Consider the following 11736-nt stretch of genomic DNA (forward strand, 5'->3'; position numbering starts at 1 on the left):
AGTTAACGTCAACGAAACCCAGTTTAATTTCCACCACCAGCTGGTAACGGTACAAAGAGCGGGGCTATGCGTCGTGATTTTCCATGCTAACCGTGCTCATCGCACCTCCGATGAGCACGGTGCGAAAGAAGTTCAACTTAAATACATGTATTCTTGGTTCTTTCGGTAAAGTCACGTAGAAGGGAAATAATAAAATAATATTGGTTTATATTAATATTATTTTATTATTTCCCTTCTACGTGACTTTACCGAAAGAACCAAGAATATGAATCCCTGCAGTCACGGAAGCTTTAAATCAAAATAAATACATGTATGTTGAACTTATTTCTCACCGTACGTAGCCAACCGTGATAATCGGAGGTGCGGGGGAAGGACAACAAACTAAACACAAACATCTGTTTTAAAGAAACCAGTTTTCAATCTAGTCTTAAAAGTGCATATCTCCAGTGGCTTCCTGATATCGAAAGAGCGTTCCAGACGGCCGCCAGAAGCGCAATCCGAAAGCGCGCGATGCAGTGACCGTCTTTGTTCGATGGCTCGCACAAAAGCCGCTGCGACGATGACCGGTGGACCCCCACGGTGTTAAACAAGCAGCTCTTATCGTCCACGCCGTCTCTCGCATGCCCTCCCACCCTCTCGGCCTGTGCTGAGGAAGGCCTGTTGCCTGTGCGGCGATTGCACCGATTGGCACTGCGCGCCAACGTACAAAACGGCACAACACGGCGACTTAAGTCACCGCGTGGTGACATTTGCCCTCGTTTATTGGTCATGCTGTTGTCGTCATGGCCACGAGCGAGTCTATGTTGTTGCACAAACACAACACTGTGGACTTACAAGAATAATAAACCGTATGGTGACGTTTCAGGCAATAACCCTTCTTTATGGCACATAAATAAAAAATAAGGGCCATTCCCCAAAACGTCGTCCACATTTTTTTTTAAAGGCCAGACACGGTGATGAGGTCGTTACAGTGATGCCATGGCTTTAATTTACAAATGACACTCGAGGATTCATCAGAAGTGCGATAGGATCATTTTAATTCTTTAACGATAACTCTCCACCACCCAGCAAAGCCAATCGTATCAAGTTGTCACGTGGGCAAATATGCCAACTGCATGCAAAGTGTTGACAATTTTTACGGAGAATTCCCAACGTTTTGCTCACTATTCATCTCCTCCTCCACTGATTAAAAAAAAACTAACAAATTGAGACATCATTGACCCACAAGGTGATAACTCCATTTGATTGGCTGTGCCGCTGGGTGGTGGAGGGCTGTAGTTTAAATATTCTTTACGCCATACACTACGCGACAATCTGACCCCAAAACAAACCACTTGTGGCTCGTAATCATTGGCCGTGTGGGAGCCCCACGTATGGGACGAGTGCTGCAGCAGTGTTCCACTCGGGTCGTCGTAAGCCGACGTGTGCGTCATTACCAACTCCGGGGGCAGCCATCTGCATCACGTCCGTCAGACGCCTAACGTTTCCCTCAGGTTCTTGTTTAAAGATGATCTTACGCGATGTGCGTTGATAATGGATAATGCGATATAACCAATACCGATATGAAAACAATGACGGTCGTTTTTGGTCCCAAAAAAAGACGAGATTGGTTTATTCGTCAACAACAATCGTGTTTCTCTCGTGCATTAACGGGGCGTACGTTACATAACGAAGACGAATCTATAACGATGAGAAAATGTTTCAATCCCCAAAACACCAGAGAAGCAGAATGAGGCAGCCACAAGTTTAATTAATCTTCACAAAGCAGAAGCCTCCACGCGCAAAACGCAAAACCCACCGCACAGTCCCCACGCACGTGTGACATTCACTCCTTTATCTACAGCGAGACGCGGGGGGGGGGGGAGAGTTTACGGGAGGAAACAGACAAGTGGAGGAAAGAGGGACACGAGGAATAGACAAAAATGAGGTGAAAAAGAGGAGACAGGGATGAGAGCGACTTTGGGAAGAGAGAGACATGGGGGGAGGAGACAGAGGTGCAATGCAGGAACGTGAAGCGAGGAAGCGAGAAACGCGGGGAGGAGCAAGAGAGACACAGGGTGGAGAGGAGAGAGACGTGCGGTAAATCTGGGGAGCAGAGCACAACGCGGGGAATTGGTTGTTGTTCCGTGGAGGAATCTCTCACGCTCGGTTCACTCGCGTCCCCCTCGACTCACGGAGGCCACGGTAAGGTGGGACAAGCAGTGACGGTGGGGGTGATGAGAGGCGACGGTGGGGGTGATGGCAAGGTCATGATAATGGGGGTGACGATGTGGGTGAAGGGAGGGGGATTGACGATGTGGGCGATGACGCAGGTCCCCCAAGCACCCGGCCCTCACGGCGCAGCCTCATCGTCGGAGCTGTGATCTCCGTGCCGCCTGTATGTCGACTAACAACAACACACACACGCGCAAGTACAGGTGTGTTATACAAGTGTGTGTACCGTACACAGGGGTGTCGCTTTGCACGGGTGCGTTGTGCTGTGCACTCACTATCTTGAGCAGGTCCATGAGCTTGTGAGGGTCCTGCCCCGTGCTCAGGTCCACAAAGTCTCGTGGGAGCCGGTAGCCGAGGTGTGCGCTGGGCTGCAGGTACGACTCGCTCGTGGCACACCGCAACGCCGGCAAGTCCTGCTCACACGGCAGCACACCACGACACGCGGTAGAACACGACGCTCAAGTGGGACCTGCGCAGGCGCGGTTTTTCCCACTGCAAGTGCCAAGGTATGGTTGTTCAATTGCGGTTGCGCAGGTGTGGTGGCCCATGCCTGTTCCTCCGCCTCCGGCTCCGTGAGTCGCCCCGTCCGGAGCTCGTCCCACGAGAAGAGGAGGGCGTCCGTCACCTCCCCAAACGGGTTGAAGTCGATAAGCCACACTCGGCCCTGCCAACGGCACGTGGGTGGTTAGTACGCGCAGTAGGTGGGCACGCGCGGCGGACTGGTGGCTCTGAAGCCAGAGCCACCACTGAGCCGGGACCACTGAGATCATGGGAATCGAATCTGGGTTTCAGCCACCAAGGGGCTCACCTGGCTGTCCCTGTAGACGTCAAATACATCTGCGGAGAGAGAGAGTGAAGCAGCGCTGGGTTAGTACAGTCGCGACAAACCCACAGTGCACAGGCATGGTTGGGGGGTGGGGAACGAGGGCGACATGGGGAGTGAGGGTGGCTCTGTGTGGCACAGTGGCAGTGTTGGCTGCGGTGGTGCGGTGTGGGCTGCGGTGATGCGGTGTGGGCTGCGGTGATGCGGTGTGGGCTGCGATGATGCGGTGTGCGCTCACAGTCCTCGCTGGGGAAGCGCGTGCGCACGCGCGCGGTGTAGAAGTCCTGGATCGCCGCGCGGATCTCGTCTCGCTGGCGCTCCAGGTGGGGGTAGTACTGCGAGTGGTCCCTCTGCGCTATTGCTGCACCACCAGGCACAATGCCGCACACCACCACCACCACACAACGCACATCAAACACCACCGCACGCAATATGCGGTGAACTGCCCGTCGCACTGCACTGCTCCCTCCGGCGGCGTCACTCACCGAGCAACTTGTTCTCCTTGACGAAGCAGCGGAACTCCCCGCCCGGGATCAGCTCGCACCACTTTCTGAGCACGAGCTGCGGCGCAGCGAGGACGGACGCACAACCACAGCGTCACGCACGCACGGGGACGCCGCGCGGGATGGCACTGGCGCCAGCAGGCGACGACGAGGTTAACGATTGTGTGTGTGAGACGAGGATGGGTGTACCGGTGTGTGTGTGGCAAGGGTGTGTGTCTTTGTTTGTGTGACAAGGACACACGTATCAATCAGTGTGCGAGCGGTAGTGTAGCGGCTAGCGGTCTGCGGAACGAATCCGGCGACCCGAGTTCAATTCCCGCTCATGGCCAACGCCAGTGATGATTATCCGAACCTGGTCCTGGGCCACCCCTAGGTCGACTCAGTCTCAAATGAGTATTTAGTGTGGTGTGTAAACATTTCCGCTAGGGAGACAATGGTGGTCGGACGTGGTGTTGGCCACCCATCCCCTTGTGTGTCCTGCTGGCCTTCATGAGGTGCTCGCTCACAACTAACAGCACTTTCCCCAAGTCTGTTTAGGCTACACTGGGGGTCTTTGTCTTTGTGTGTAAGGAGGCAGCGTGTATCAGTGTGTGTGTGTGATGAGGGCGGATATACCGATGTGTGTGTGTGATTGTGACGAGGGTGCGTAGTAGGGATGTGTTTTGACGACATTGTTGGGGTGTGTGCGAGGCAGGTGTCACATGGGTAGAGGTGTGGCACGTGTCTGTGTGTGGTGTCGGCTCTCTCTCTGAGACTTTTATCCTGAGCGGCGCTACATAAATGTAGAGATATATAACCACAATGCTGTTTGTCGTCTCACCTCGTACTTTATCTCGGGGTTGGGGGAGTCGTCCGTGCAGTGCAGGAACCTGACGTTTAAAACAAAGACAAAGCGACTTTGAGCGAGGAGTCCTGCCCACCCACCGACATCCTCCGCATGATTTGACTCGCTCGGAGTTGTGTCACTTGCGTGCAGCAACGAACGGTGTCAAAATTACACACCACATCAACCCGTACCGTCAACCTATTTGTTTGTTGGTAACTAAATCACTCGCACAATTAACTTGGGAAATTGTATCTGAATTACACACGACAGGGATAAATAGTAATTTGTAACTGCATCACTCTGGTGGATTGTAATTGAATTAATTTTCCTTAGGTGTGGGGTACCAGGGGTCAGAGGGCATAGGAGGTTTATACACGAATTATTAATGTCAGCTTTCGCTAAAAAAATCGTTGGTTGCGGCTGTGGTCAAAGGTCACGGCGGTGAGGCATCGTGGGTAGTTTTCCCCAATACGCACGGCTGTGCGAGGTCGTGCGTGATGAAGTCAGAGCTCTTGAAGAGGAGGAAGATGTCGCTCATGGAGAAGCACTTTAGTGAGCTGTTAAGCGCGATCCACTGGGCATCCTACAGAGAGGAGAACACGTTACGCGGGCTCTCAGCTCGCAGACCGAGGCTCGTATTCTGAGTCGCGGCTCTGGCTCTATCTCAAATGCTCAGGCGCAGCTCAGGCTTGAGCCTATCAGGTGCTTCTATAGATGCGCAAGTGAGCGGCGCAGCCGTGGCTTGGCTCAGGATCGGCTCACGGGAATCCCGAGTATGGCTGCGACTGTACTCAGAGCCGGCTCAAGTTAAGAAGCATCGCTTTGAGCCGGTTCAACTTTGAACCAAAGCCAAGGCTGAGCTGAGCATAGGCCTGAACCACTTTAGTTTGATTGATATGAGATGAACACTGCGCAGGACATACGGGAGCTGCGTGCCCTGCGAGCGGACAGAGAGAGAGAGAGTCCTAACGGAGAGACTGACTTCAGCAGTCATTCTGTGATGTCATTATCCAGGGCGCTGCACCGCGAGCTTTGAGAGTTTCCAAACGGAGACTCGTCGGGCGACGGCAAACCCCATCATTGTGTAGTGACTGACTTGGAGACCTAAGTTTTTGGAGGGAATTCTTTAATTAAACACCGAACAGACTTTGTACACTTTATACATTACACACCCTACACTGTTACACACTCTGTCTTTCGCTTATACGCAACTCTACACTGGTTGCTGGCCTACACACAACGCTAGCCGTCTGACACCAATGGCGCTGAACTAAAAGAGCCAACTACGTCTAGTAGCGCAATTATCAAGTGGAGACGACAGCGGCGATGGCGACGATCTTCAACAGCAACTATGACGACAGGGATCCCACTCCTAACGACAGCCCCGAGCACCTGCTCGGGGTCCCCTTTTATCCTCCCAGCGTGGCCTCGCTCCGCCCTGGCTACGCCCCCTTTCTAGAACCTACTAGCAGGTTCCCAACGTGTCCCTTTCATAACCTTTCCCATAGATCCCTCTCAGGTCTATCACGTGGGCTGCTGTCAGTCAGGGCTGCTTCAAGCTGCAGATTCCCTTCCCTGCCAGCAGCCAGTGCTATGCTGCGTAGTGACCAATTCTTTGTCACTACAATTGTACTGTACCTTAACTCTCTCTGCCCCTCCCCCCCATCTATTTCCCCCTCCGCTTGCACCAAACCACGATGGCCAGCGTGACGAAGCGCCGTCAAATAACCAATTACACAAACGTGCTGTAACGGAGACGTGCAATATTTTTTTCTTAAAATTTTAATTATTAAATCTAAAACATTCCATGAGATGGAGCATCTCGTGAGCAAGGGTGTCCAGGGTGTCGATTGACACGCGCATAGAAATCGCGCAGTGATGCACGTACACACAGTCACAAACTCCTGCGTGTAATGCATCTCGTCTGACCGGTCAGGGTCAGGGTTCATCACCGGCAGGGCCCAGAGTTGAACGCGAGGTTTGGGGAGTGTGGGACGAGGGTGCGTTCCACCTCTGATCTCCCGCGTGGACTTCAACATACTGTCAGGGCAAGCGCTGTTAGCAAGGAGCACTTAAGGCCAGAATGGCACACGAGGGGGTTGTGTGGCCATCGCCACACCTGGCCGCCTCTGTCTCTCCTGCGCTATTTTATACACCGCATTAGGTCCTCATTTATGATTGAGTTAACCTCGCAGTGACCCATGACCGATTTGGATATTCGTCACCCATATTTGCCATGAGCGGGAATCGAACTCGGGACTGTGGGTTCGTGGCGCAGCGCTGTCGTTCCCACCTTGGGGGAGCTCCAGTTGAGCTTGGGGAAGACGCTGCCTCCCAGCGTCTCGATGGCATCACGGACCTCCACCTCGAACTCCGGGAACTCGGGGGCCTGCCGCGGCACCAGAAAGGAGGAGACGGAATCGAGTGTCACGTAACAAAAAATAAATTTGTTCCGGTAATACTAAGAAAAAAAAAAAACTGCAGCTGGGAATGTGAATGAATGAGATGAGATGAGATGCACGGCGCTTTGGGATTCTGGGCACATGCAAATCCTCCTCTCCACATACGGATGAGACTGGAGCCAAGTGGTGAGGATGACTATGATGACGCAACCACAACCACACACGGCTTCCCATCAGCCGATTGTCTCACAAGGTGACGTTACCGGGACATTGGACTTTACCAGCCGTGTTATTCTTTGGTGCATCGATTCACCGATAAAATAAAATCCCCTCTTGTGCTCATGATACACGGGCCAAAGCACACATGTAAAAATTGATAAATCATATGCTATTGCCCCCCTGCGTGCGAAATTCAAAACAAAACTGTACTAATAAACTATAAATACAAACGAGATTGTAAAAATAATCCATTCGTGAACGGATTCGTAAACCCAAATTGTGACATTTGAATTGTAACAGGCGTTACGTTGAACGCTGTGCTTCTCCCACGTGAGATCGCACCGTCACGTGACCCGGGAGATTCTCCACTCACAGGACCCCTGAGCCTGACCGTGACTCCCACTTCCCGGCCGACCAGCCAGGCAACGGGTGACGCTATGCGCAAGCTCGGGCCCAGCTGAGCGAGAGAAACCACAGCTGCTGCGGCCGCGGTGCAAACCGTGCGCCTACCGTGAGCACGCTCGTGTCTTCATCCTCGTCAGACCACTGCACACACAGAGACAAAGATCCACCTTATAGCCTTTAACAGACTGTTGGGGAAAGTGTTGTTGACGAGCACCTATTCAGGCTGGCATCGCACATAAAGGGATGGGAGGCCAGGACTATGCCCGGCCGCCCTCATCTCCCTTGTGGCAATGTTTACGCATCGCACCAGGTACTGATTTGAGGCTGAATTGACCTAGGGGAGGCCAAGGACCGGTTTAGATAATCGTCACTGGTGTTGGCCATGACCGAAATAAAAATCGGGTAGCCGGGTTCGTAGCGCAGCGCAGTAACCACTGCACGCACGACACAGAGGGATGGACGCACAGACGCTACCCACATCACACACATGCCAGCAACAGCAACAACCAAAGCTGCAGCTGAGGAGTCGGCGACCCAATCCAAAGTGTGGTCTTCCGAGTGAGGCCGTGTTTTTTTTTTCTCAAGATTTCACCACAAACTACTTCGGGCATCTTCCCGAGTAGACGCAGGGAATTGCAGCCATTGTCTTATGCGGCGTCGGCGTAAACAGCCGTTCGTAGAAAACCGGGAGAGAATTCTCACTTCAGCTCCAGATGGCGCCCGCAAGTGGCACGTGGTTCCGGAACCTTGAGAGAAAAAAAGTTAACACGTGCGGCCTGGCCCGGCAGGCTGGGGGAGCACCGCTGGGATCTCGAGCATCCGTCAAGTGCGACGTGCGTGAGGGAGCGGGCGAGGGAGCGGGCGATGCCGTGAGGCCGTGGGGGTATAGGCGGGTTCTTCACAAACCTGGACGTCGTCACCCTCCTCCGCTTCTGCTCGGGCCGGCTCTAGCCTGCGGGGTCACATGGGGACATGAGCTGTCAAATCCTCAACGTCTTAACCTGCACGGGTGAAGCTGCACTCCTGAAGCTGTACAGGTGAAACTAAAAAGGTGAGGTTGTAAAGGTGAAGCTAGACAGATGAGGCTGCACTCGTGAAGCTGGACAGGTGACACTGTACAGGTGACACTGTACAGGTAAGCAGTACGAGGCAGGTGTACAGGTGCGGGGAGCCGAGCCTCGTGTTTTCTTTGTAACTCTTTATTCAGGTGTTTCTCGGATTACACCCCGATTGTACTACTCGTGTCATGTTATTGCAGAAGCTTTCACAGTGTGTGGCGTATCACCACGTTTTAAAGTGTGATCCCAAGAGGCGATGTCACAGAATGACTAATTCCCCTCGATTGCACTCTTTATGGACGCTAGAGGCACGCCTATATGCTCTGAAAATGCAGCATCCATTGACCATCCACCTTCAAGCAGAAGCTAAAAGCTCACTTGTCCAGGCCCTCACCTGTCCAGGTTGTCATCTATCCAGGCTCTCAGCTGTCCGGGCTGGCATACGAGGAACTTTGAACTCTGCCTCCATGCCTTCGAGTTCTTGATTGCATGTTACGTTCGATTATCAAAATATCTGCACATTATAAATTGTTTATTATTATGAATGAGTTTTCATCTAATGCCAACCACATTAAGTTTTCCTTTTAAGTGTCAGAGCTACAATCTAGCCAAATTAAGTGCAGAACCAAATGTAACATGATGGGATTTTTTGTGCGGTTATCAGTGACCAGGATGAAACCATTAACTCGCTGTGCTTGAAAATGCAGGTTAATTCACGGCAGCTAAAGCTCCGATCCAGACCCAGGGATTTGGCAATGTTGGCTCAAGAGTCTCTAACACGGCCATTATGATCCTCGTGAGCCAACCGGCCATGTTTGAGCGAGCCTCACCTTCCCGGGATGACGACGGTGCCGTCGTCGAGGAGGTACGAGATCACGTCCTGGGGCAGTGGAATCACAATGCTGCAACACATGGAGACGGCGGCACTCAACAACAATTAATACTACCACCGACGATGACGAATATCACCACCACACTCTTCACACATCACCAACACGAGCATCACCCATCACCACCACTCATCACACGTCACCAACACAAACATCACCCATCACCACCACTCTTCACACATCACCAACACGAACATCACCCATCACCACCACTCTTCACACATCACCAACACGAACATCACCCATCACCACCACTCTTCATATCACCAACACAAACATCACCCATCACACATCGCCACCATGACGAACATCACTTATCAACGCCACCACGAACACTGCTCATCACACATCACCACTACAAACATCACCAATCACACATCACCCATCGCTACCACGACGAACATCACCCATCACCACCATGAACATCGCTCATTACACGTGACCACCACCACGAATATATCGTTATATAATAAACGTCATCCATCACCACGACATCATTATGGTTGGGCATAATGTCATGCTGGGGTAACGGGTTTAGAGGCTTGGTTGTATAGGTTATGGTTTAGGCCAGGGGTCGGCAACCTACGGCTCCGGAGCCGCATGCGGCTCTTTACGGGCTGCTTCTTGACGATATGTACGTATGTACAGTATGTACTCAGATGCATTGCGGCTCTTGAAATACTGAATTTTGTACCGAATTGGAAAGAAATGGCTCTTCTTGTTATTTTGGTTGCCGACCCCTGGTTTAGGCGTTTGGGTTCAGGGTTGGAGGTAAAGGATGAAGGGGTTAGTGTTTAGGTGTTTTGATTTAAGGCGGTTATGGGTTAGAGTTAGGGTCAGTAGTGCCCAGCCCACACCAACAGCAGGTTACAACCAACACCGCGTGAGGGTCGGGCTATCGTGGCTGCACCTGACCCTGGGAGACACCACAGCCTGAACCTGAATCCAACTAGCGCCTCAATCCTACATGTGATCCAAACCCTCTCCAACACAAGCCGAGCTCGTGATGGGCCAGAGCTGAAGCTGGGTGTAGCCCGAGACCATACTCTAACCCGAACACAACAATGGCAAAACCCTAACCAATACTCTTCACCAATAACCATCATAACCGGCCGTGGTCAATCCACTGCTAAGCCTTCGCCATCTCTCACGATCCTGCGATGTAACACAACAAAACAATTCCATCCAGCCGCCTGCACAGGAGCCGATCTCCTCATATCGATCCATCTCCCTCTGTGGTCGACCTTTCGAACGCGTCATTTATTGGTGACCACCGGCCCACCCATCCCCTTCTAGCCGTGACGTGAAACGCGCAAGGCCGCTATACTTTCATTAGCGGCCAATAAATATTATGACTTGCGGACGCTCAATGCAATGCCAACGCACGCGTTTCTATGAATAGGGCCCCCCACACCTGAGCCCTCAGTTGCGCAATCCAAAGTCGCCCCGCAGAGTCATCCGCGCGACCAGTTGCAGGCAACCCACAGCAGTGCGCAACGGGCCGCTCAGATCGTGGTGCAGCCGGGTTTAACCCAGGCCACAGAGACTCTAAACTAAACTTTTTATGTAACCAGGTAAGGTCCACAGAGCTATATCGCTCTTGTTCAGAAGCGACTTGGTCACGAATAATAACTCAACCAAGTGGCTTATCACGTGGAAAGGTATCGCAGCCAAACACTCTGAACGCAGGTTTCTGAATGTGGAGGCTGAAAAACCGGAGGACCCGGAGGAAAAAAATCGACGCAACCACGGGAAGTGAGAGAGACACGCAAACTCCAAATATACAGCAGCAGGCGTCAGGGTCGGCATCGAACCCACGACCTCCTGCACACCAGGCGAGGTAGTTAACATCTCCGAGCCACCGTGATGATGAGAGACGCAAACTCCAAATATACAACAGCAGGCGTCAGGGTCGGCATCGAACCCACGACCCCCTGCACACCAGGCGAGGTAGTTAACAGCCTCGAGCCACCGCAGCACCCTCAACCCGTCTCGCGGACCGCGTCCGCCGCCGCCGCCGCCACGGGGCCGCCGCCAACGGGGCCCGCCGCTGACCTCTTGATGGTGTGGGCCCTGAAGGTTGCGTACCACGCCGAAAACTGACAGCGCGCGACATGACACTTCTTCATGCCGCTCGCCACTCAGCCCACCCGACCCCTGACCCCGCCGCGCGTGGGCGGGTTTAGAGCATGGTGGGTGTGGATTAGTGCGGCGATGGGCGGGGCTTAAACCAAAAGTAGGCGGAGCTTGTTATTGGTGGGCTGAGCTTGTTATAACTTGGGCGGGGCTTGTGCGTAAAGAAGGCGGTGCTAAGAGTGGCGGGTCCCGCGCGCTGATTGGTCAGTTTATGCAGTTGGTGGGTGTGGCTGTGGTGGGGGCCGGTTTCTGAACGCTGG

General features: G+C 52.9%; 1 protein-coding gene across 1 annotated transcript; it reads right to left on the minus strand.

Annotated features, from left to right (window-relative positions):
- Positions 1-1581: 1581 nt before the first annotated feature.
- On the minus strand, positions 1582-11531 carry CDC123 (cell division cycle 123). The gene is made up of 13 exons (XM_078609516.1): positions 11396-11531; positions 9281-9352; positions 8299-8344; positions 7498-7533; positions 6660-6755; positions 4843-4949; positions 4361-4409; positions 3523-3598; positions 3276-3398; positions 3023-3051; positions 2765-2878; positions 2490-2627; positions 1582-2386 (listed from the first exon to the last, which is right to left on the minus strand). The coding sequence occupies exons 1-13, from the start codon at positions 11467-11469 to the stop codon at positions 2333-2335; spliced, it is 1014 nt and encodes a 337-aa protein (XP_078465642.1). The 5' UTR covers positions 11470-11531; the 3' UTR covers positions 1582-2332.
- Positions 11532-11736: the final 205 nt, after the last annotated feature.

This window comes from Lampetra planeri, chromosome 32 (assembly GCF_965212315.1).
Source record: "Lampetra planeri chromosome 32, kcLamPlan1.2.h2, whole genome shotgun sequence".
Classification (NCBI taxonomy): domain Eukaryota; kingdom Metazoa; phylum Chordata; class Hyperoartia; order Petromyzontiformes; family Petromyzontidae; genus Lampetra; species Lampetra planeri.

What these genes read in the sequence shown, in the direction of transcription:
- CDC123 (XM_078609516.1), bottom strand. Translation starts at nt 11,469, where the DNA reads ATGAAGAAGTGTCATGTCGCGCGCTGTCAGTTTTCGGCGTGGTACGCA. An exon ending in TCAACTGGAGCTCCCCCAAG is followed by an intron (nt 4,950 to 6,659) that starts GTGGGAACGACA and finishes TCCTCTCTGTAG; the next exon opens with GATGCCCAGTGGATCGCGCT. An exon ending in ACCCCGAGATAAAGTACGAG is followed by an intron (nt 3,599 to 4,360) that starts GTGAGACGACAA and finishes GCTGCGCCGCAG; the next exon opens with CTCGTGCTCAGAAAGTGGTG.